Source organism: Gopherus flavomarginatus, chromosome 24 (genome assembly GCF_025201925.1).
Source record: "Gopherus flavomarginatus isolate rGopFla2 chromosome 24, rGopFla2.mat.asm, whole genome shotgun sequence".
Lineage (NCBI taxonomy): Eukaryota > Metazoa > Chordata > Testudines > Testudinidae > Gopherus > Gopherus flavomarginatus.
In genome coordinates, this window is record NC_066640.1 from 15,806,822 (window position 1) to 15,833,075 (window position 26,254).

At 40.9% G+C, this 26,254-nt stretch overlaps 2 protein-coding genes across 2 annotated transcripts in view; both read right to left on the reverse strand.

Moving 5' to 3' along the window:
- ARHGEF18 (Rho/Rac guanine nucleotide exchange factor 18) overlaps positions 1 to 9,738 on the reverse strand; it is a 32,031-nt gene extending 22,293 nt beyond the window's left edge. The window contains exons 1-7 of the mRNA XM_050934487.1: positions 9,338 to 9,738; positions 8,392 to 8,504; positions 8,094 to 8,234; positions 6,358 to 6,608; positions 5,430 to 5,555; positions 3,984 to 4,101; positions 3,297 to 3,545 (exon numbers count right to left, since the gene is read on the reverse strand). Coding sequence (XP_050790444.1) covers positions 3,297 to 3,545; positions 3,984 to 4,101; positions 5,430 to 5,555; positions 6,358 to 6,608; positions 8,094 to 8,234; positions 8,392 to 8,504; positions 9,338 to 9,723 — 1,384 coding nt within the window. The 5' untranslated portion in view covers positions 9,724 to 9,738. The remainder of the gene's footprint in view (positions 1 to 3,296; positions 3,546 to 3,983; positions 4,102 to 5,429; positions 5,556 to 6,357; positions 6,609 to 8,093; positions 8,235 to 8,391; positions 8,505 to 9,337) is intronic.
- An 8,016-nt stretch (positions 9,739 to 17,754) lies between these two features.
- The window catches only part of LOC127040383 (rho guanine nucleotide exchange factor 18-like), a 29,987-nt gene continuing 21,487 nt past the window's right edge, over positions 17,755 to 26,254 (reverse strand). Inside the window, exons 9-10 of the mRNA XM_050934488.1 lie at positions 18,850 to 18,917; positions 17,755 to 18,068 (exon numbers count right to left, since the gene is read on the reverse strand). Of these exons, the coding sequence (XP_050790445.1) occupies positions 17,898 to 18,068; positions 18,850 to 18,917 (239 nt within the window). The 3' untranslated portion in view covers positions 17,755 to 17,897. The remainder of the gene's footprint in view (positions 18,069 to 18,849; positions 18,918 to 26,254) is intronic.

A 26,254-nucleotide genomic window follows, 5' to 3' on the forward strand; every position in this document is an offset into this window, starting at 1 on the left:
GGGTGGACCATGGATTTATATAGTGGCATTATGCTAGTTCTGTCTATTTATCATTTTCCTAATGGCTCCTAACATTGTTAGCTTTTTATACTGCTGCACCACATTGAGCGAATGTTTTCAGGAACTCAACCACGATGACTCCACAATTTCTGAAGTGGTAACAGCTAATTTAGACCCTATCATTTTGTACATATACTTAGGATTCCTTACTTTTCACTTAACATTGAATTTCATCTGCCATTTTCTTGCCCAGCCATTCAGCTTTATGAGATCCCTTTGTAAATCTTCACCATTAACTCTGAACGCAACTGTCCAAGTAATTTTGTATCGTCTACAAATTTTGCCACTTCACTGTTCATCATATTCACAAATTATCTGGAAAAGGCATGAACACCACAGGTCCCTGTACAGATCCTTGGTGGACCTCACCTTTTACCTCTCTCCATTGTGAAAACTCACCATTTATTCCTACCCTTTGTTTTCAATCTTTTAACCAGTTATTGATCTATGAGAGGACCTTTCCTTTTATCCCAGGACTGCTTAATTTTGGTTAAGAGCCTTTGGTGTGGGACCTCGTCAAAGGCTTTCTGAAAGCCCAAGTATCAGAGGGGTAGCCGTGTTAGTCTGGATCTGTAAAAGCAGCGAAGAATCCTGTGGCACCTTACAGACTAACAGACGTTTTGGAGCACGAGCTTTCGTGGATCTGACGAAGTGGGTATTCACCCACGAAAGCTCATGCTCCAAAACGTCTGTTAGTCTGTAAGGTGCCACAGGATTCCTTGAAAGCCCAAGTACACTACATTGACTAGATCACCGTTGTCCACATGTTTCTTGACCCCTTCAGAGAATTTTAATAGGTTGCTGAGGCATGATTTCCCTTTACAAAAGTGGTGTTCACTCTTCCCCCATGTTTATCTTTGTGTTTGATAAGTCTGTTCTTTACTATAGTTTCAACCAATTTGCTTGGTACTGAAGTCAGACTTACCGGCTTTTAATTGCCAGGATCGCCTCTGGAGCCTTGTTTAAAAATTGGTGTCACATCAGCTATCAGCCTGTCATCTGGTACAGAGACTGATTTAACCAATAGGTTAAATACCACAGTTAGTAGTTCTGCAGTTTCATTTTTAAGTTTCTTCAAAACTCTTGGGTGAACACCATCTGGTCCTGGTGACTTATACTGCTGAATTGAGCAATTAGTTCCAAAACTTCCTCTACTGACATCTCAAGCTGGGACAGTTCCTTAGATCTGTCACCTAAAAAGAATGCTCAGGTGTAGGGATTTTCCTATACCCTCTGCACTGGTACGATATGAAGGATTCATTTAGCTTCCCTGCAGCACCACTGTCTTCCTTGAGTGCTCCTTTAGCACTTTCATCGTCCAGTGGCCCCACTGACCGTTTGGCAGACTTTCTGCTTCTGATGTACTTTGAAAAAAATTTGCTAATAGTTTGTGTGTCCTTAGTTATTCTTCAAATTCTTTCTTGGCCTACCTTATTACACTTTTATACTCAGTCTGCCAGAGTTTATGCTCCTTTCTACTGTCCTCTCTAGGATTTGACTTCCAATTTTAAAAGGATGCCTTTTTGCCTCTAACTGCCTCTTTTACTCTGGTGTTTACCCATAGTGGCATTTTTTTGTTCTCTTACTTTTTGTTTGGGAGCAGGGGATGGGTGGGTAAGATGTTTAGTTTGAGCCTCCATTATGGAGTTTTCAGGTAGCCTCCATGCAGTTTGCAGGCAGTTTGTCTTTATTATTGTTTCACCTCATTTATGTGTAGTTCCTCTTTTTTAAATTAAATGCTGCCATGGTGGGTTTCTTTGGCATTTTCCCCCACAAGGATGTTAAATTTAATTTACCTTATGGCCACTATTATCGAGCAGTTCAAGTATATTCACCTCTTGTACAAGATCCTGTGATCCACTTAGGACTAAAATCAAAACCACTTAGCCTCTGACTTGACCCATGACAGTTAACTAGCTGGGGTTTTTGTCCCTATGAAGGCATGTTAGGCAGTTTGGGATCCTGGGATGAGATCAGCAGGTTTCCGTTAAAGTGATCAGCAGTGAAATAATTAAGAATGTTGACATTTAACTGTAATTAGTTGGGGTTGAGATTTAAAGCCTACTGAGAGGAATGAAGTAGATCACCCCACAGAGCCATTGTTACTGCATTGCTTAAAAACATGACCTGAATGTAAGGGTCATTTCTACCACAACAATCTTTGTAAATAAGGAAAGCTTAGATTCTGGAGCAGGTTCTGCAACTAGGTGAATTCCAAAGAAAATTCTTTGACAACATCAAATACAGAGGGCATTGATCATACTTATTGCTCTCAGACACTAGTGATAGGCACAGCCTATATCAGAAGATCAGATATAGATTAGACACCTATCTGCTGCTCCATGTAGTTATTTCTAATGCATGATGATTATGGACCTCCATCCCAAAGAAAAGCCTAGGTTTAAAGAAGCAAAAATTTTAAAATAAGTGGGAAAAGTGGAAATACTTGCTAACTATTCACAACTATTCTAAACACTGTTCAACAGGCCTTTCATATGGTCAGCACTGCAATATCAGATACATTATTCCTTTAAATTTGTAATGGTCACATACACAGCCCAATCAAATGCACTTTTTTCAGGAATACAAAAAGGAACACATTAAAATATTTGTAAAGAGATCCGAAGATGAAAAGCTCTCCTGAGGCACAGGTTAACATATAACCCTGATCTGCTCATGAGGGAACATGTCTCTGTCCCAGCAGCAAAATCTTATGGAACTGTGTGAAATCCACAGCACCAGATATCTCTGGCTACATGGGATGAGCCAATGAGGCTCTCCTCCTGTACTTTTCAGCAACAAAATTGTTAACATGTTCAGCTTATGGAAGCAGTTTTGATTTTCTGACCAGTCAGTTAGTTTGTGGAAGGAAGGTGTCATGAGGTTGACATGACAATTTTTCAAAGTGTGAACCAGAGCTCGCACAAGATAATGTCTTTCCACAGGAGTCTAAGAAGGTTTGACTCAACACTTTGTCATCTATCTAAAGACCTCCCATTTGAATTGGGCAGAGGATCAGAGAGATTATAAGCAAACTGCAAAAGGAACTTATCGTGTACCGTTATAGAGTTGCTTATTTGACAAGTCAGGAATAGAACAAGTGCTATTTCCTCCAGTACCCTATGAAACTAACAGGTTATCATCATCTGACTTTATACTCAATTGATCAGTAACAAACAAAATGGAAATCTTGTTTTCCAGTTGTGATTTTCCCTCTTTTCAGCACTTTTATTTACCTTTGAGCCTCCCTGATGCGGCTTTCCAGAACAGTGTCCCATCCAGCAGGAGCTGCCGCTGCCCCATGTCATTCTTCCGGAAGAGCAGCCCATTCTTGAATTTCCCTGATGATTTCAGCTCCATTTTGTACATAATCTCTCTAAGACGCTGCCTCTTCTCACACTCATTTACCTTGGCATCTACATGAGTGATCATGTCCTTAATTAAACTGAGTGCCTGGGACAGATCTTCATAATCCTTAGTGCCAGCTATAAAGAGGCAGAGTGTTGGTTAGTCTGACTTTGCTGCAGAAATTAAGGAAATAATTCATAAAATGGAAGTTATTTAGACTTCCAGGACACAGAATGCCCCTTCTAAACAAATCCCAAACATCACCTAATGTGACAGGCTCTGTGCTTAGGAGCTCAAAGTGTTTCTTTGTAGCATAAAGTCCGAAAAAAGCCAAAGCATCAAATTCTGATCAAACAGAGGCTAAAACACTAAGATTTCCTGTCTTTAGAGTTAAATCTAATGCTGCCCCTGAGCCTGTAATTTTTGTGGCTCAATAACAATCCTTCAACTGATAAAGGAGTGAAGCGGAAGAGCCTAAAGGGAGTCCCACACAACCCTCCATGTTTAGAAGAGGGTGGTGCAAAGGAAGACAGCCAGGGCTGGGGGGGGACAGGTATTACAGGGCACTCATATACCTTCTGTATTCTGAATAATACGCTCCACCAGCACTGGATACTTGGTTATGCGTTGAGTGACTAGGAGGATGCACTCCTGGACACCAAGTCTCCTCACAACAGAAGAGTTACCTATTTTCTAGGGAGCAAAAAACAAAAAAAAACACAACACACAGAAACCAAACAAGTGGTTAGACTACTCTAGGTGGCATAAACTGCATGTTGTGATACAATCTGCATTTGAGATAGCCCTCCGTCTTTTCCCCACGCCAATTACACATTCCTTACCTCTTGAAATTTCTCTTTTGTGCAACAAGATCTCCATTGACTACACGACCCTGTGGCTACTCTTGCACTACAGCCCCATTAGTGTCAATCACAAAACTAGCAATGGGCACCTCTTGCACCCAGCAAACCAAAGTCGTTATTTTGACTTGCATCACAGGAAAAATGTGTTTTTAAATGTTATTTCCAGCTAGTGCAAAAAAATTGTTGGATTTTCCATTTGAAGATAGATTTTCTTTTTTCTTTTATAATATGCCCACTTTTAAAACATATATTTATTATCATCATCTAATCAGGTTCAACAATATAATTGAACTGAATTACACTTGCTACTGAATGATGTATAGGTGTCTCCTTTACCAGGGTTTCTGGAGTTTAATGCTAATAAATATAGATCCACTTATGAATGAAAGAATCAGAACCCCAACAGTCAGTCCGATTCCAAGTACTCTGAGATGCTGGCAGCAGAATGGATTACAGATTCATGGATCCTCTCTTCTCAGAGAACAGAATGCATTGCACTTCTAAACTCATTATTTAAATCCTTGACAGTAATGAACTGTCCCCTTTAAAAGACACCACCTAAGATGATCTATAATTTAGAACAATACTGGGAAATACTCCGAATTACTGAACTAGAGGATTTAGAAAATTTCATCCATCTGAACCGTGCAACGTTCCTCTAAGATTCAGGTTAACTCCTTACAAATTGTCTACATTTAAATGTTTCCATATAGCAGTTTCTTTTGTTCTACCCACGTAAGGCTGCACATTCCAGTGCACAAGAGACTGACATGCCCTGGAGCCAGTCTCTTGATTCTGGAGATATGTCATAGTGGGCAAAACTATAACAATAGTACCTAGTTCTTATACAGTGCTTTTTATGGTAGAGCTCAAAGAATGATTATCCACATTTCAGCGATGAGGAAACTGAGGCACAGAGGTGAAGCAACTTGCCTAAGGTCACATAACAAGCCAGTTGCAGAGCCAGGACTAGAACCTAGGTCTTCTGAGACCCAGTCCAGTGCTCTATCCACTAGGGCTCTCTAGAGCTGCAGTTCTAGCCAAGTAACAAGCTCACACTCCTTTCAGCTTTAAGTCTGGTTCAAAACCAAACCCAAGAAATCAGACATTTTGCTCTTTGGAAATGGGACAGACTGGGTCACCGGATGGGTTTTTTACCTTTATTAAGTTTTGGAACTTCTTGTTGCTCTGCAGCAGGTCCTTATAGTGACTGACAGCTTCATTGTGACCACAACAGAACATACTGTATTTTTCTTTCATTCTCTCTCCACTTTCGCCTGAAAACTAATTGGAAACATGAGGAAGGACATTAAATTAGCCAGTTTAAAATGCAGCCAGTTACTCGTAGAGAGCTTGGCTAGTATAACACTCTTGGGTTTAATTAGGCTTTGTGCTGATTGGCTTTTGGGATCAAATTTCTTTGCTATTCCAGCTTCTTCTCCTGCACCAGAAATAGGAGGGACTGAGCAAGTGGAGAGGCTCAGACACAGTGAGGTACCCAAATATTCATTTACTCCTGGCAGACAGACAATAAATGTGAGTTAAGAGCCTCTGGCACTCAAACTCAGAGCTTTTTTGGAGCTGGAAAGGGCAAGGGGGACATCAAATTGGTGGTGATGTAAGAGAGTTTCTGCTGCATCATTCCAAGTCAAGGAGAGCATATAGAGTAGCTGAAAGAAGGGAAGGCTAGTTACAGCAAGAGTCTTTATAACCCAAAAGGGTTGGCAATTGATGCAGGAAAGCTGTGTTCAGAAGGGATGTGAGGATTCTCCTTGAAGGACTTCAGTGGTGCGCTGCTTTAATTTTGGAGAGGAGAGGACAAGAAGCAGAACCACACCCTTCCCAGCAGCATGCCATGTTATGCATAAATACACAAAGGAAATGTTCAACATTTCACACAATTTAGGGACGAGCTGCATTTCTGGAAGCCAAAGACAAATGTGGTATTGGACAGAGCACTTTAAACCCAGTGTTTTGTCAAGGGCCCACGACATTCAAACTTTACACAACCCAACTTTAATATTACACTTAAGTTCTTAGAAGTTAAATATAGCATTAACTAATGTTGTCAGAGCTTAGTTCACACCTGTTGTACCAAGAGGTCTCCAATGTTCTGGATAATGTAATTCCGGTCACTGCCTTCCTCCAAGGATGCCTTCCGTCGCTCCTTTAATTGAAACAGGAATTGCCCATGCAGCTCCAACAATTCGTCCACACAAGGGAAGATTTTGTTGATGACAGCGTTTGTGAACTGCAGCTCCTCTCTCAGTGCTTTGGAGTACACCTTCAGCATGATTTTCAGTGTTCGGACATGATGCATTTCAGTCTGCATGAGTTCTGGAGAGAAAACATGTTAGTTATTTAGAAATGTTAGGCAGCGGCTGGCCAAGCACCTAGCAGAGCAGGCTGTGAAAGTCAACAGCCATAGCAAGCCACTTAACCACACTTCTGGTGCATGTTGCTAGCAAAGGCAGCATTGAAATAATGATGGGCATCAACAGCTCAGCTATTTACTTCATTCTAAATTTATAAAACAAATCCACCACTTCCTATTGACAAGAAACTGAAAGACGATATTATATTGTTGTGTGTTGGATGCTGTGAAGTTTGTGCATTTCTCGAAGGGAGTGCTTTCAGTATCCATAAAAAAAAATCCTTATTTTTACAGAGGTCGGGTGAAGACTGACAGCTTCTATTATGATTCAAGTCAAAGCTTAGGAGACCTTGAACTACTGTAATCTAAACATCTCATTAGGATAGAAACATACGACATGAGATACTCTCACAGCTACGGAAGAGCCTAAGGAAAACTCATTTATGATGCTTTTGGATTTCTCCCAGACAGTAATAAAGCAGTATCACCAATACGTGCCAAGGACTATAGCAGCAAAACACCAGCATGGTAGTGCTAAAGACTTTCCAGAGATCAGCTCAAAACTGGGTATGCAACACAACTCTAAGGACTGTGCAAATCTGACAGCTAAATTCTCTAGTCTGTCTAAAACTCTGTAGTCTGCACTATGAAGCAACTGTAAACATTTTGAAACATGCAGTGCAAAAACAGTAATCAATGTCGACAGCAATAATAATCCCTATTCATGCAATTTGTGAAGAACTTCCGGATTAACAAAAAAAATTCATTCATCTCTGGGCTGGAATCGAGCTAGCATTCTGAACCATAAACGCTTCTTGAAAGAAAGAGTTTCTAGAAGGAGAAATGAAGACTCCTTATAATCCAATTAAAGCCCTAGAGGGAGTTTTAGGATTATAGGTTGCAATTTGGCCTGACAAGCCTACTCTTGCAAAAGGAACCATGGGATCCTTAAGAACATGGAGTCTTAAGTTTATGTCTCATTAGAAGGATAGTGCCTTCAGCCACACTGATGTGCATAAAAACACCATTCTGGGGCCCTAGCTCAGTACTAAAGAAAGATTACTGCTCTACTAGGGTACTGACACTTTCCTTGGAAATCTTCCAACCAAGTAGTGACCAAGTTTCGCCTTGATTAGGATTATGATATCTTCAGATCATGGCTCGAGATGGTGGCTATGGATATTGCCTTGTTTTATAGGTGGAATTTACAGCTTATTTTAGCAACCTGAAAACCACAAGTTGTTTAACAATCTAACAAATCAGAACCCAAGTACACAGCATGTCCAGGGGTAGAAAAGGGAAAATCTTCACACAATCCTGGCTTCTAAGCACACAGGAAAACAGGGAGGCACTGAAATCACTGAATCCTATTATACTAATCAAAATAGCAATAGGAGACATTTTAAAATAGAAGCACTATGTAAATGACAGAAATAGATTGTTCTTACCATAAATGACATCTTGCCTTTTCATAACTGCTCCCTTCTGCTCTTTTGCATAAGATGGTTCCACTGTGAGACTCCAAGATTCTGCCTCAAACTCATGAGCATCTGTTTCTATCTCACTTCTCAGAGAGGAAGCATACGCATCTAGATCAAAAACACATTCCATTTCACTAATATTACGCCCTGGACATATCCTCCAATAACTTTTATGAACATAAAGAGTTAAAACACTTCAATAGTCTCTGAGACTCAATTTGTAAAAACAACAGCAGGAAATCCTCAAAAGACAGAAGTTCCATACCTTCTAGAAAAATGGATTCTGCTGTTGAAGGTGCAAGTGAGACAACATCATCTGATGTCTGCTTAAATTTTATAAATCCCGAATCCCCTTCATCCATTTCTCCTGTGATTGGTCTAAATAGCCAAAAAAATTGTACAACTGTGTTACTTTAACATAGAATATTAATTTTTTGAGAGAAAAGCACAACTAAGTTATCTATAACAAACCATTTTAATTTGCATTCTTCCTTTACTATGGAGCTAATTAGTTTGAACAAACACAAAAAGACTACCTTTGCTTTTTGACATGAAATAGTCAAATTCAATTTGGTAATAAACATTGGAACTCAATGGATAAATTTTCAGTTTAAATTTAAAGTCCCTTATTCTCTTCTCTTGATCAAATCAACTCTTATACAACCTTTGGTACTACACCTTAAGAGGCACCTAATTTTATGTTGAGCCTATGTAGGGTTAATACTAAAAGCTCCGTCAATAAGATGACACACAATTGTGGCAAACAAAAATGTGATACATAGCTTTGAAATATCCCTTGATTAAAACAGAGGACTGTTTCAATTTAAACAGCATTGTCAACTACACTGCGTGGCCCAAAAAATTCAGCCTAAGAAACTATTCCTAGGTTTCCAGAGACCTAGAGGCAAAGGACTTTGATGGACAATAAAGCTTAGACAAGGGTACTCAAATACCACAATCCAAATTTCACCATAATCAATGGTATTTCATCCATAGCAGAAAGGAACCACAGAGACTTTGCAGCTTCACAAAGAAACAAACAGCTGTCCATTTGGAGAACATTTCTCAATGCAATTCAGCAGTAAGGATTCATCTAATACTCTCTACAGCTTGCTGCATGTCCTTAATTTGGAAGAGATTTAGTTCCGTAACTGTTTTTACACGTACAATAGGAAAAACAAAGTGGCTTAAAAGAGAAGCTGTCTACTTACCCAAATCTATGAACAGAATCAGCAGTATTCAATGCAGACTGAGGATTTCCTCTTTGGGTGATAGTCATGCCGAGATGCCGAGACAGAACTGGGGTGCCATCCGAGCCCAGAAGGGCACTTCGGGGCTGCTCCTTCAGAGAGGCTGCTACAGAAGCAAACACTGAATTGGTGCTCAAAAAGTGAGGAGCACACTGCAAACTGCCGGCTCTCAAACCCCTCCTCTCTGAACGTGGCTGGAGAGCAGATAAGATCTTGGATGTCAAGAGCTCATTGTCCAAAAAGACATTCTCATTCCATTTTCTTGAAAATGAGCTACAAAAAGACAGCTCAGGAGGAGCTGGCATTGTGTTGTTTCTGCCACTGCTTTTTGAATTTGTATTCCCCATGCTTGCAACTGGCTGCCCTAAGATTTAGCGCAGTAAAGTGGCCCCACAGATGTACTGTTTTTATACTACCTTGTGATCCTTCTAGAAATGTAAAGCTGCCACTTAACGTACTGTATTGGCTAAATCAGCAGGTCTGAAGTGCAGGAAATTGGTCCCTGCTGTGCCCATTTAGTGTGGAAATTGCAAAGTATCTTCTCCTTTAGTAAAACACCATAATCTACACACAATTATTCACACCCTATTGTACAAGGGCATAGAACATTTCATGTCAAACAAGAAAAATCTGAGATCACAAAAAAACCCAACAGTTCTCTGACATGCTTATTGCTACATAGTGATTTATACACACACTAACAGATACCCCAGCTAAACTGAATTTTAATACTTCAACTTTTCAATTCTTTTAAAATCTACATAGACTGCAAACTGGAAAGATATTTAAACCTATAATCACTATTATACAATGCATGGAAGCCTGTAATAGATATAATTTCTTAGTATTAATGCCTTTAATGTAGAATAAGGAACTGGAGAAAAAGTGCATTAATTTTATCTTATTTTTCACAATGATTTTAGAAAAGTCACAGGTGGAGAAACCAGCCAGACACAATCTTTAAAACTTCACATCACTGATTAAATCTGCAGCTGCCCTTTCTTCCAAGTGCTCATAATACCCACTGGACTGCTCTGCTGCAATGAGAGAGGCACGAAGAGTGTGGACTCCCAGAAAAAAAAGCCAGAGGAGGAGAGGTGGAAAGCTCATGAAGGGAACTCAAGGGAGGAAGGGAGCAGTACAGATTCCACCAAATGGGGAGCAAGATGATGCCAAGGACAGATATATGAGTAAAGTTTTTAAAAACCAGGGATTATTATAAATAAATCACTAATATGTGCATAGAATGGGGCTTTAATTCCATCTTGCACTTCTGGTGACATGTATAAATCAATCTTTTGACTCATGAAGCTACCAAAACACTGCAATGAAAGTATAGCCTTTATTACTCCAGGCTACATAAAGTAGTGTTCAGCTAAGCAGCAGATGGATCGTGTTCAACTTGCTATTCCACTAAATATACAAATGCCAGAGATTTCCCCTTGTGTATTGTTTTATTGACTTCCACACAAGGAGGGCCAATGGCTACTGAATGCCTCTTTAGAGGAAGAGGCTACAAGTCTTTAAATACAAAATAAATTTCAATATTAGGACCCAATCCCACAAACACTTGATCATAGGAAGAGTTCCACTGGCTTCAGTGGACTAAGTCCATAAGACGTGGCAGGATCCAGCCTTTCATGAGAAAACGTTCCACTTATTGCCAAATGTTGGCCTACAAAGCCAGCTGGTTTGTATCAAAAGCCTGATTAAAGTCCGTGAGGAAGATCATTTTATTGTTATCATGAACACTATTTTAATACTGTGATCATAACAAAAAAAAAAAGCAAGAATTAAAGAGTTTTTCTGCGTCTAGAGGCTCAGTGTTTGGAGTTCTTATCTAGAACAAACAGCTTAAACCTGATTTTCAGCAGTTCTGAATGTCACTGATGGAGACCCATACATCTGCTAGTCCACAGCAACAACATGGCAACTGCAAAGTGACCTTCTGTTCACTTAAGTAACAAATTTTCAACTAAGCCTTGATAAGATCATGTCAACAATTACTCAAGAGAGCCCTCAGAATGAATATCCTTTCTGAGGCCTTGGCTACACCGGCGCTTTACAGCGCTGCAACTTTCTCGCTCAGGGGTGTGAAAAAAAACACCCTCCTGAGCGCAGCAAGATACAGCGCTGCGAGCACAGCTCCCCAGCGCTGCGAGCACAGCTCCCCAGCGCTGCGATGCACAGCTCCCCAGCGCTGCGATGCACAGCTCCCCAGCGCTGCGATGCACAGCTCCCCAGCGCTGCGATGCACAGCTCCCCAGCGCTGCGATGCACAGCTCCCCAGCGCTGCGATGCACAGCTCCCCAGCGCTGCGATGCACAGCTCCCCAGCGCTGCGATGCACAGCTCCCCAGCGCTGCGAGCTAATCCCCATGAGGAGGTGGAGTACGTGCAGCGCTGGGAGAGCTCTCTCCCAGCGCTGGCGCTGCGACCACACTCGCACTTTAAAGCACTGCTGCGGGAGTGCTCCCACAGCAGCGCTTTGAAGTTTCGAGTGTAGCCAAGCCCTGAGAGTATCACGTGCGTTTGAAATTCAGGTTCCAGGTGAATTGCATCTTCTCAAAAGTCTTATTTTAAGACAGAGGTGACTTTCCATTAAGTAACAGTGTCTTTGATGCTGCGCCCTTTAGAAGGTAAGGCTTCTATTCTGGGGGGGAGCGGCAAGACACTGGGTTCTACTCATGTCCTGACAATGCAACTTTGAACAAGATTCTGAAATAGGGTTCTCAACAGGCTATAAAAACTTCATGGCCAAGCTGTGCCACAACAACTGGTGTTAGAGGGTAGCAAGCAGGACAATTGCCTAGGCTCCCACACCACAGTGGGCACTGAAAAGCTAAGTTGCTCAGGCTTCGGCTTTAGCCCTGGGTGTTGGGGCTTGGGGTCCCGGGGCTGCAGTCCTGTGTGGCAGGGCTTTGGCTTTCTGCTCTGGGTCCTAGCAAGTCTAACACCCGCCATGGCTGGTGGACCCCCCTGAAACCTGCTCACAGCCCCCCAGCCTCAGGACCCCTGGTTGAGAACCACTGTTCTGAAGGGTGCATTAAAATATATCATTGCAACCAATCCCCATCTCTCTATGATTTCTACACAAAAAGGTTACATTAATTGGATCCCTACTCATAGTGATATTGCCCAGATTCAACACACTAGCACAATATCTCATTAGTAAAGAATGTCATCTGTGCACGTATTAATATCATGAGCCTTTGCATCGCTCATCATTTTACTATATAACTAGAATCTCACTCGAATAACTCTAGGTTTCAAAGATGCTTTGAGTTTGTAGGACTGAGCCATTGGATTTTCATCTGTCAAAACGAGGGGCTCACATATATAGAAAAAGTAATGCAAAAGTGTGGGGAGAAAGAAGCAAGTTCAATTTAATTACAGTCCACCTTACCAGTTAAAGTAAATCTTTAATAACATCAATTTAAAGCCTACAAACAATCTTGTTTAAACAACATTTCAGAAAGGGCTATCAACCCATTACAAAGGATTGCAACAAAAAGAAAGAAGCTAGCATTGCAAAGATTTTATATATTTTAACAAATACATAGCCATGGCTCCAGATAGTGTAACAGAACGAAAGGGGTCATCAACACTAAAAAAAAAAAAAAAAAAAAAAAACCACAACCCACCACCACAACACACTTTTGTATGGAGTTTTTTCACCTGCCATTTTTATATGCAGCCCCTAAAATCACTACCACTGAAAGACAACAACAGTTATTTTTCTCAATTTGTTTACACTGCATATAGGAGCATTTTGTGTATAGTCATTTTGATTGTGTTGTCCCTGCTCCATATATGAAGTGGGTCAGCCTCCCAGTTTGCATGGATCGTTCACACAACAACCAGGGACAGAAAAGCATTTTTAAAAGTTTAGCAAAGCGTGATGGTAAAACAACAAACACTGGCAGGTGTAGGTTCTGAAATTGCTATTAACAGACTATATTTCAATTTGACTGTATCCCTTTAAATAAGAATAAAACTCAAAAATTAAGCCACCGAGCCAAAACCATACAGATTCATAATATTCACCTCCAAAGAACAACATAACATCCACATTCATTTGACCATCAAGTCACAACTATTCCTTATCAAAAGCCTGGGGCTCTGCACTACCCCTGCAGGTTAACAAATCTAGTCTCCGGCAGACCAACAGGGCAGGGAGTGAGTTCCAAAGTCAGACATCCTTCCCAGAACACTGCCTCTACCCCCTTTTCTCTGAAAAGGAGTAGAAGTGCTAGCTTGAGCGCTTGATCGCAAACACGGTAGTGTTACTTGGAAAGTGATGCTGCCTAATCTAGGTAGCCAAGTCCCAAACTAATTAAGGCTGTTTACTAACCCTGACCACCACCTGGCAGCTAAAAGACAGCTAGTGCAAATTACAGAGGTTACATGTCCCCTGACTGAAACCCTGCTTAACAGAAGTCCTTAGTGCTCTGCATTACCTTCAGCTTCCTTGCAGTCCCAAGGTACAGCCCTCCACAGAATGACAACTATCATCACTGTGACATGAGACTAAGGTGTGGATAACTGAGGCAAGGTCCGTATCTGACACAGTCAGGCGCACATGACTGAGTGCCCTGGGCCTCAGCTGCTACCTAAGCAACCATGGACTCCCTCTTTTATAAAACCTTGAACTTGCTAACCTCTAACACAGGTTGCTGCCTCCACTGGATGGACAACGTCATCTTCCTTAATGTTCCTGGTTGGTTCCCACATCCAACCAACAGTATTTCAGCAAGTCCTCATCCACATCCCACTCTCAGACACCAGATCACTCATTCCACTGTACCTGCCAAGTCTGACATACAAGAGACATAGATCCAAAGATCATCAGTATACTGAAAACAATGTAGCCTCTATTCCTCCCGCCCATGTACAGAAGGAATAATAAAACAGACCCCTACGGTGCCCTGCCTCCAGGCAAAAGAGAAACTGCTCCAAAGCACCCTTTCATGAAGAAAGGAGTAAAGCAAGCAACTCTGTCCCTGCTGCCAGGAAGTGCAGATGTATCAGTAAAACCTAGTGGTGAGTTATAGCAAAGGCAGCTGACAGACCCAAAAGAATCATCCCACCAACAAGACGAAATCCTCTACCAATGGAACCTATTTGTCTCATTCCTAAGTCCAAAACCTGACTGATTTCCACAGCCCAGTCAGAAGCCAGAGCTTCCTGACACAAACTCAGTGACTTTGCCAGAAAAGGAAGATTGGATGGACACTGGTCAATCGTTAGCCCGGTCAGCGTCAATGGGTAGCTTCTTGAGCAAAGGACTCATAATAGCTTTCTTGAGGATAGCTAGCATCCAGTCTCCAGCAGGGAAATGATGACAACCTCAACTAACAGGCACAGTATTTCCCTGCTTGCTTTCACCAGCCAGGAATGATCCAATTCACAGCAACCTGCTGTCTTCTACAGCAACTCCAGAACTATACTGAGAAAATGACTTCTGACTTTCCTGGCTGAAAAGTGAATGTCTTCTTTTTATTGATGCAATAGCTTTGGTCCTTTTATAAAAGTTGGAGAAGGAAGGGTGCTAACAAACCATCCCCTGGAAGTGCAGTGTATCCATCATCTTCTAAACAAACAATATATCAGACATTAAGCCAATGTCACACTAGATAGGACTAGAACTTGGTAAAAGAAGGTTGCAAAAAATTGTTGTTTGGTAGCCCACTGAACCATCAGGCTAGAAGCAAATTTGTTCACCAAGTGTGTAATATTTTCACGTATATGCCAATTTCCTTGAGAATTTCAGACTGCAAATTTACTAGAGTGTATGGTGCAGATGTAGTGCCTTTAAGGAAAGCTACAGCACTAAAGAGGCTGATACAGTCTTTCAGAACCATCATCCACATTCCAAAAAGTCCTTCAATATGTATTTATAAGCAAATCCAACAGCTTTTAGCTTTTCACTGCCAAAACCAAGCAGAACACACACACAAAATATTCCTAAATGCCAATAAGGTCAAACCAATCTTGGAGCCTTCAGTGCTGCTTCCTTGCATCTTAGGGCCTACTCCTGAAATTACTTTTGCTTAAAAAAGTGCCAGTTAGATGTAACTTACTGTTTTAATACAGCGTATACTATGAGTAAAGACATACACTGCCCATGGCATTAGCTGTTCTTTTCAACTTCTTAGCCCTTCTACTTTTGACTATGTTCCCATTTTTCAGTCTACCTAGCAGAGTAAAGAAAAAGTCATTTTCTGAGTTCAATTAGCACTGTCTGCACACTGCTGAGAGTCATCATTGATTGCTGTTAGCCCATCACACCAGACCAGACTGTATACCACAGAGTTGTTCCAACCACAAGACCTAGGATTAACTTTTTCCATTTTCATTATTCTTTCATGTTTCCTATTTTAGTCTCTAAACCTCACCATAAGGAGACAAAGCCATTCTTGGCAACAAAAACAGTCACCTATCTTATTCAAACAATTAGTCCCCCTGTGCTGTTTCCTCAGTAAAAGCGTTTAAAAAAAAAAAAAAAAACCTTGACATGCAAGTCAGCCACCACCTACCATACACACACTGGCACTCCAGATAACAGACATCCTCATCTACAATGTGTCTCAGTGAGTAACACAACTAAATAGAGACCAATGCATCCAGGCAGAGACTAATTTTGTCCTTGTTATGATCAACCGAGTCTTCTTACAACCTGAGGAGTCTGTTTCTCCCCTTAACACACACCTATCAACTCCTGCCATCTAAAATTGTATTTACACACACACAGGGCTGGACTGTGATCTCACTTATATGGGCATAAACACATAACAGTTCTAACACATTTACACCAGCGTAACAGAGAGCTGACTCTGACCCACTAGATGGAGAACACCTTGTTAGCATTTTATGTAATCACTGATTGAAATGAATAGCTGTACCACAAAATAAACACCAGTATCCAAATTCTAGAAACAACTCAGAGCAAAAGGTGCAGAATCTTACATACTGTTTGATGAGAGCAGACTGTGATGGTGAAAATGCCCATTTGGTGGGATCCAAAAGGCCTCAGCACAGCTTCAGCACCACAGCCATATGGGGGATGGAGGGAGAAAAATGATTTGTCTATTGGATAACAGTGCTTGAAAGCTCCATGGCAATAGCAAAAAGCTATTTCAGAGCTTATACTTCAAAATAAGTGCTCTTTTCAAATTTTTTTCCCCCCAATCCCTTTTCCAAATTTATGACAACAAAGATATATCTTTCAGATGGCTAATGCCTGCTTGTCTCAGAGACTGCTAGCTAGCACCAGCTGCAGGCAAATTTTTAATAGACAATTATGAAAATCTGATGTAAAACGAAGGTTCCAGTTCACAGTTCTAGTCTTTTCAGAAGCCAGAGAATAGGCAATCAATGAGAAACTAGCTTATCGATCTTTCTTCACTGCGATATTTTGAAGTTACACAGCAAGAAGGTATAAAATAGAATAAAAATATAAATGGATAAAAACACACAGGAGACTTCTAAGCGCTTCTAGTTCATTCCCAATGGGGAAAAATGAAGTCATCTTATTAAAAGAGACCTTTTCTAACCTTCAGTAATACACTATATATTGTTTCTAAAACAAATTAAAGAAAAAAGTATAAAACTCAACAGACAAGCCTTGAGCACAGACATCATTCTTTAGTACAAACCTGGGTTAAAGCACTGCGATGAACTTTGTGGGGATCCAGGAGGTCTGTATTGCAAATCCTTCTGCTATAAGAGAAAACAAAAAAAAATTTCTTAAAGGGTGCCCTTAACTAAAAAGATGAGAGCATCATTTCACAGTGAACCATATTTTCAGCATCATGAATTACAGATTACAGGTGGATCCTTACACTTAAAACTAGGAAACCAAAAGCTTTCATAGAAAAAGTTTTTACATTTTTTCACATTCTAAAACAAAACAATGTATCTAGACTTAGAAATTACAAAAAATGTTAAGAATGCTTTATGGAGTATAAGCAGGATTAAGTCTTGCCTACATCAGAAAGCTGCACAGTTTAAAGGTGTGATATAAATAGCTTTATTTAAACCGTGAAAACCCATGTGGACACTTATTTCAGGTTAAGAGTAGCTTATTTTGGTTTATTTTAAACCAATTCCTAATTGGCTTAAGCTGGTTTAAACCAAAAGTAGAGTGTCTGCACAAGGCTTTGTGCAGGTTAGTTAAAGCAATTTAAATCATAACTTTAATTACATCAGTGCAACTCTCTCACACAGACAAGTCCTCATTCGTATGACAGGGCAACGTCCAAAGGTCAATCTGTTAAGAGCCAAGATGTCAATATGCAGGAAATATAAATACATTTCTGTAGCAGGTAATTATTATGGGGGTCTCATTCCATTTCATTATTGATTTTGTCTTCTGTTCTATGTCAGCCTACTTCTCTCCTTTCTCTTGTTCTAAGAGTAATTTGTGGGAGCCTGGTTATGTATTAGAGTTTGTAGAAAATTGTATCTGCAAATGGAACATTTCTATTGCACAGAAGATAGGCACAATAGTATTTGCATGTTTAAAAAACAACAACACAGGATGATGTGAAAATACAAAGTAGAAAACCAACAATAATTGTGCCCTCAGGACTGGGCTGAAAATTGATTCGTTCGTCTCTTGACTGCCAAGACTTGGGCTGTTCTGTACTCTCTGTTCTTCCCCATATTACTCTCTTCTCTGCTTTAGGTCTCTGAAGTCAACAGTTGCACATGGGGAAAAAAACCCAAAATTTGAATGCAAGTCTCAATACGTAAGTGAAGGAGGAAATTATATTCAAATACCATGTTTTAAAACACAGGAATGGACTAACATATTATATATATATATTTTTTTTTACAAATACATAGTTGATTATGACCACACAGTAACCTTGCATGGAATCCTATGAGCATATTTTGATAGAGATAAGTAAAAAATGAACTGCTTGGCTAGAAGTCAAGGCACTGACCCATGGCTTACAAAGATTCAGAAGAAGATTTTACAGTTTAGAACACGAAACCACTATCTCTACAGTGCTCAGATTATAATTAGCATGTAACTGTTCTGATCAACCTCCCTCCTCTCATGCAAGCATCCTCAAACATGGACCAACAATGCTGTGTTACCTATTTATCCATGCAGTGGCATTAAAAATCAGGGGTCCCAAAAATTAAGAATATGCATAATTTGCTTTGAGAGAGAGTGTGTTTCAGGAACAAATAATGGGCTCAAGGACCAGGAATTCCTGAGGGTGAATCTAACACTGACTTGTTATGTAGCCTTAGGTAAATCAGCCTTTCTGCCTCAGTTTCCCCACACATACATAAACCATCAAAGGACACTAGCTGGACCAGTTAGTAACTATTCAAGGATTTGAAGATATAGGGTCAGATTCTTAGCTGGTGTAAACCAGAGTAACTCCACTGAATACAATACACTATTTAGGTGATATTACTCCATTATAACAAAGGAAGAAAAGTTGTAAAACCAACCTTGGGTCTGGTACTGCTGCATTCAGCCAGTAAGGTCTTGCAGTTCTTGTGGACATTCACTGCACAGTCTGAAATATACAAAACATTTAAGTTATTCTTACCCTCCCCATTTTGACAGAGAGAAATAACCAATTTCTCAGATCTGAAAGGATCAGGAAATGATGACAGGTATTCCATTGGGAATACTTATTGTGAAATGTCAACTCTTGGTTTTACTCCAAAATGCTCAAACTTGTAAGAATGAAGTTAAGAGCCATTATTAAAAGAGCTCATGCCAACAAGATGTAATGGGTATGAAAGAACAGCATTACCAGAGTACCTTTGGGGCATCTCCAGATGGCAGCCTAAGGCAGGAACAGTACCACATAAATATACTGCTTGTTTCAACCCTAGTACAGTAGAATGGATATAGCAGATTCATAATGTAACCCAGTGGCACAGAACAATATTCTTCATTTGCATGGTCTCCTAATGGCAATATGAAATATTTCAGGCTCCTACAAAAGTGCAGTTAATCGCTCCCTTTTTCTGCAATAATTTTACCTTGTATATTGCAAGTTTATTCTTTTTGTTGTGTGCATGCATGCATATGCGTATGATGTACGAACCATTTCTTGTTTAATCAAGTCTATTCCTTTGCCACCATCTTTTAACTAAACTTCAAGGAAGAAAACGGGTTGCTGGTTTCTTCATTAATCTCACCTCAGATTCCCCACCTCACCAAAATGAAAAGTACACACTATCTTCATATTACAAATCACTCTCATAAACATTAATGAAATGAAAAATGAGCATTACATGCCCATTTACAGAGCAGAGAAACACACACCCAAACAAAAATATAACTGTCAGAAAATCTTGCAAGTAACAAATGTAAGGACGATATTTGTTAAAAGCTCTCACTGCTTTCTGTAAAGAGCTCATTATTCACTAATATTCTTCTGGTTTATTACTACCTCTGTCAGAGTACCATATTTTTCAGATTCTGAACTGTTATTACAAGGCAAACTGAATCAAGTTACCTAATTCAGGCAATTGACCAAACAAATTCAGAGACTAGGGTAATTCTTCATATACAATGTATACAGTGTCTTTTTACATATGGATGGTGAATAGGAACTGATTAAATTAACTGAAATAGGCAACAGAAGACCGTCAAAGTAGTGTCAATTATCCTGATGCCACCACTTTTATATGGCATAAGGCAATTGCTTCCACATCATGGCACTAAAGCATCCTGAGATAAGAGATAACACACAAGACCTTTCCAACCAAGATTAAATCCAATGCCCTTTTCCCATCAAACTAATTATAACCCAAGGGGTGGGAAGGCAGAGGGGACCAACTGGATGACACCACTCTCACACATCCTCCAGCAGCTCCCCTGGCCTCTGTAAATTAAGGTTTTTCCTTATCTGGAGACAACAGAAGCAGGACATCAGAAACTCAAATATTAAGGGAAACCTGATTTTTTTCTTCTCGCAATGGACACAAAACATGCTTATGACGACAGCTAGAACAGGAACACTTGCACTGTAACTGCTTGAGAAAAGGCTGTTTGTGCCTAATGCACTGGGGAAAACTCTTCGAGCAACGTTCATCCATGCAGAAATATAACCCCTGTTATGGCGCCAGTCAGCAGACCTAGGGTGGCCTGTTTTAAGTATTGCTGGTGTAAGATAGCTACATGCTCATTTACACAGCAGTATTTTCCACAATTACAATAAATGTCTGAGAAAAGAATACAAATAACATGCTTATCCAGGCCAAATATCTAAATAAATTAATGTTAGCAGCCATGTTGGTTCCAGGTTATTAGAGAGACAAGGAGGATAAGGTAATATATCCTGAAGAACTCTGTACTACTCCAAATTTGTCTATTTCACCACTAGAAGTTGGTCCAATAAAAGATAGTACTTCACCCTCCGTCTAACTAAATTAATAACAGTCACAGACTCAGGCCCACTGGGGATGGGATGACAACTGGAAATGAAAAGGTGCATATGTCCATGCTTTTTCCACATGTGAGAGGTATAAGTGCATGTCACATACAGATTTTTCAATAGAAAATATCTCTGCAAAAAGCTTAATTCTGGTAACTAAAACTAGAAATACTGCGAAAAATGAACTAGATACTGAAATTGGATGATGCTAAATGTTTTAAAAGTGCTTTCAATCCTAACTTTAAACCAAAGAAAGAATTCTGTATTAGCCATTTGACGTGGGGTATAAACTGATGAACCCACTAAAATAACACAAGCACCCCACAAAACGAAGAGCTCAAAGAAAAAATGGAAACAAATTCAGCAGATTCAGGAAGATGCCAAAAGAGCTCTCAGTATTTGTTATGGATTTCTGAATGGACATAATGAAAAGCCTAATGGCAAATGCACCCATGAAACAAACCAGTAAACTGTTGAATGAAACCACCATAAAACTTGAATGAGAAACAAACAAACTATTTAATGATATTATGTCTGATTGAACGGGCCCTGGAGACTGAACTCCCTTCTTACCCTTGGGGCAGGACTGAGGCACACTGGATAACTTTCTCCCCAACATTGCCCCAACCACTACCTGTGCTATACCAATTGTGTGAATAATCCGTGTCCAGAGCTGTCAATCGAGCACCTTTCACCAGCTAAACACAATTCAATTAAAAAAAATTAAGAATAAAGGACATTGTGCCACTGTTACAGTGCTTGATAGGTTTAAACTGAAATCTAGGTGTTCCACTGACAAAAGGGCACAGGTGTAAGATCGTCAGTACACATGCATTTTATAGTTTGCTAATATGTTTTCGTAAAAGCAATCTCTCAGCTTCCTGTACACCTAGGGATGCTGGCTGTAAGCACCTACAAGGTTCATTATAATTCCATTTATAACTATTTGGGTGAGCTTGAATAAACTTCCACAAAAGACTAAAAATATATTTAAAACGTTGTAAAAAGGGAGTTCTTCAGGTTGACTCTCTAAATCTTTTATTCACTTACGAAGTTATAATACAAAAAGCTACCATGAACATTCAATTGATCAAACTGATTGGACACTTGTAACACTCTATGCTTAAATCTATCGTTGACTTAGGCCAGGTCTACACTACAGACTATATGGGTATAATCACGTTGCTCAGGGGTTTGAAAAATCCGCACCCCTGAGCGACGTAGTTATACCAACCTAACCCCCAGTGTAGAGAACTTCTCTTGGGGAGGTGGATTAACTATGCTGATGGGAGTTCACAGAAGTGCTGCAGCTGCGCCGATGCAGCATTTTAAGCATACACCCGCCTTTAGTGATTAGGTTAAACAGTTCCTTTTTCTTTAACAATTAGTAAGACCATGTCCTATTCTCTAGACTTATGTATTTGTTAAGATAACTTTAAAAGAGAGACATCAACTGAAAAATACACTTCTAGTGGAAAACTGTTCACCTATCTTTCTGACAAGGAACACTTAAAATTACCAAATCTGGGAGATTAATTATGTATTTGACAGTACTGTGTGGTCAGTTTGTTTCCCTTGTTGTAGAAGTCTTTCACACAGCAAGGGAGAGAGAAACACACTAGAAAATAGGAAAAAATGCAATTGTAAAGCCTCAAAGATTGGCAAGAGAATTCATGGGCAGGTGTTGTATCTGAAACTGCCCACCCAATGTGAAAAAAACAGAGGTGAAAGAAACTGATAAAGCCTTTTATAATCCCACCAAATTTTATAAAATATGCTTGTTATAGCTATTTGACACCCTTCTGACTGTAGTGCAGCAGCAGCATCACTATAGTTAAAGGTGAAATAATATACATTTGTTCATTCTCTTGCAGACTGGTGGATTTGATTTCTTCTCTCTAAATACAAGATCTTTAAGCATTTTCTATTCCTTCAGAACACCTTTCTGAACAGAATATCGGAAAATTAGAGACAGTTCAGAGAAGAGCAACAAGAATGATTGGGAGCATAGAAAAACTCAAATGACAAGTAACTGAAAAGATTGAGATTGTTACCTTAGAAAGGAGATTACTAAGAAGTAAATAAAATAATGGCTTGTCTAGAAAAGATAGATGGGAGCTTCTGCAATTGAAAAATGGCAAATTCAAAACTGACGAAAGAAAATACTTTTTCATGCAACATATAATTAGATTGTGCAACTCTTTGCCACCTGATTTTACTAAAGCCAAGAATCTGGCAAAATTCAAAACAGCAATGGACATTTATATGCTTAACAAAAATACCCAATGTTATAACAATTAACACTAACAAAAAGAGTATTGGAAGGGAACTAAAACCTCATGTTGCAGGATTTAAACCAACCTCTAATTATTAGAGATTAAGATGAGGCCTTCAGGGCGGGCAGATTATCCCACATCTGCTTTCTGTGGAGTTTCTTGCTTCCTCTGAAACATCTATTGCTGGCCACTCATCAACAGCATACTGGACAAGATGGAGAATGGGTCTGATCCAGTATGGCAATTCCAATGTTCCAGAGCAAACAGTCAATAACAAACATCATAAAAGATCAAATTAATGACCAAAGATATTAAAGTTCTTTTCTGGTAGAATATAAAAGTTCTCCCTTGCCTTCCCAAAAGTTAGTTTATACAATACAAAGTGCTAAATAAAACATTTGAGGTGGATGACTGATCTGAAATTCTGCTTTATGTAAAAATAAACAGCTCTCTCCCAGACTTGTTGAGATTCATAACAATATTTACAACAGTACCATAAGCCCAACAGGCTAAAATGTAACAAGATATCTAGCACAATTTGAGAATACTGAAATTCTTTCAGCACCTATCAAATTCCAGCTACTCTGGAACCACCACCTACAATTTAGGATTCAGCTAATATTTACTCAAGGTGTATGCAGCTACTGGCAGTACCAATTTACAAGTCAACATGTAGGAGTGCTTTTATTAGACAACACATTAGATAGCCCAAGAGATGTTGCCAGGTTATGCTGACCCACAGTATCTGACAAGTCACTGACCCATTAAGCCAAATTGGACCTGCCAATACATTCCCTCCCACAGCAACTAATACAAGACTGACAGGCAGATATGAGAATGTCCAATAATTAATATTGGGCTCCTATGTGGAGCTATGACTCACCAGGCATGATGAATGGGCATGACCCTGCCTCCTGGACAATAAATGCATTAGCTAGTAAAATCACTCTGCATGCATCTGAGGAAGTGGGTATTCACCCACAAAAGCTCATGCTCCAAAATGTCTGTTAGTCTGTAAGGTGCCACAGGATTCTTAGGTGGAAGTATGCATACCAACAGGAAGAGTCTAATCAATTGAGATGAGCTATCCTCAGCAGGAGAAAAAAAATCCTTTTGAAATGATAATTAAGATGACCCATAGAAGGTGTGAGGAGAACTTAACATAGGGAAATAGATTCAATTAGTGTAATGACCCAACCATTCCCTGTCTCTGTTTAAGGCTGAGTTAACTGTATCGAATTTGTATATTAATTCGAGTTCAGCAGTCTCTCTTTGGAGTCTGTTTTTGAAGCTTTTTTGTTGCAAAATTGCCACCTTGAAGTCTGTCACTGAGTGGTTAGAGAGGCTGAAGTGTTCTCCTATTGGTTTTTGAATGTTATTATTCCTGATGTCAGATTTGTGTCCATTTATTCTTTTGCGTACAGACTGTTCGGTTTGGCCAACGTACATGGCAGAAGGGCATTGTTGGCACATGATGGCATATATCATGTTGGTAGATGTGCAGGTGAACGACAAAAAAACTTCAAAAACAGACTCCAAAGAGAGACTGATGAACTCACATTAATATGCAAATTAGATACAATTAACTCAGGCTTAAACAGAGACAGGGAATGGTTGGGTCATTACACTAATTGAATCTATTTCCCTATGTTAAGTTCTCCTCACACCTTCTATGGGTCATCTTTATTATCACTTCAAAAGGGTTTTTTTTTCTCCTGCTGAGGATAGCTCATCTCAATTGATTAGACTCTTCCTGTTGGTATGCATACTTCCACCTGTTCATGTTCTCTGTATGTATAAATATCTCCTGTCTGTGCGTTCCATTCTATGCATCCGAAGAAGTGAGCTGTAGCTCACGAAAGCTCATGCTGAAATAAATTTTTTAGGGCTTGTCTACATCAGAAAGTTGCAGCGCTGGTGAGGGAGTTACAGCGCTGCAACTTTGAAGGTGTACACATCTGCAGGGCACCACCAGCGCTGCAACTCCCTGTTTGCAGCGCTGGCCGTACTCCCGTTTTGTCTCGGGTGTAGAGGATCCAGCGCTGGTGATCCAGCGCTGGTAATCCAATGTAGACACTTACCAGCGCTTTTCTTGACCTCCGTGGAAGGAGGAAGCCTCTGGTAATCAAGCTGGTCTCCTTTCCCGGTTTGCTCTCTCGTTCCCGGAGCCCAGAGCAAGCAGGTCTCCTTCCCTGCGGTTTGCTGGGTGGCTCCGGGAACGCGAGAGCAAACCGGGAAAGGAGACCCGCTTCGCCGCGGTTTGCTCTCTCGTTCCCGGAGCCACCCAGCAAACCGCAGGGAAGGAGTCCTGCTTGCTCTGGGCTCCGGGAACGAGAGAGCAAACCGGGAAAGGAGACCCGCTTCGCCGCGGTTTGCTCTCTCGTTCCCGGAGCCACCCAGCAAACCGCAGGGAAGGAGACCTGCTTGCTCGGGGCTCCGGGAACGAGAGAGCAAACCGCGGCGAAGCGGGTCTCCTTTCCCGGTTTGCTCTCTCGTTCCCGGAGCCCCGAGCAAGCAGGTCTCCTTCCCTGCGGTTTGCTGGGTGGCTCCGGGAACGAGAGAGCAAACCGCGGCGAAGCGGGTCTCCTTTCCCGGTTTGCTCTCTCGTTCCCGGAGCCCAGAGCAAGCAGGACTCCTTCCCTGCGGTTTGCTGGGTGGCTCCGGGAACGAGAGAGCAAACCGCGGCGAAGCGGGTCTCCTTTCCCGGTTTGCTCTCTCGTTCCCGGAGCCCAGAGCAAGCAGGACTCCTTCCCTGCGGTTTGCTGGGTGGCTCCGGGAACGAGAGAGCAAACCGCGGCGAAGCGGGTCTCCTTTCCCGGTTTGCTCTCTCGTTCCCAGAGCCCAGAGCAAGCAGGTCTCCTTCCCTGCGGTTTGCTGGGTGGCTCCGGGAACGAGAGAGCAAACCGCGGCGAAGCGGGTCTCCTTTCCCGGTTTGCTCTCTCGTTCCCGGAGCCCAGAGCAAGCAGGACTCCTTCCCTGCGGTTTGCTGGGTGGCTCCGGGAACGAGAGAGCAAACCGCGGCGAAGCTGGTCTCCTTTCCCGGTTTGCTCTCGCGTTCCCGGAACCCCCCTTGAAGCCGCCCAACAGCGCTGCAGTGTGGCCACATCTAACACCACTTGCAGCGCTGGTTGCTGTAAGTGTGGCCACTCTGCAGCGCTGGCCCTATACAGCTGTACTAATACAGCT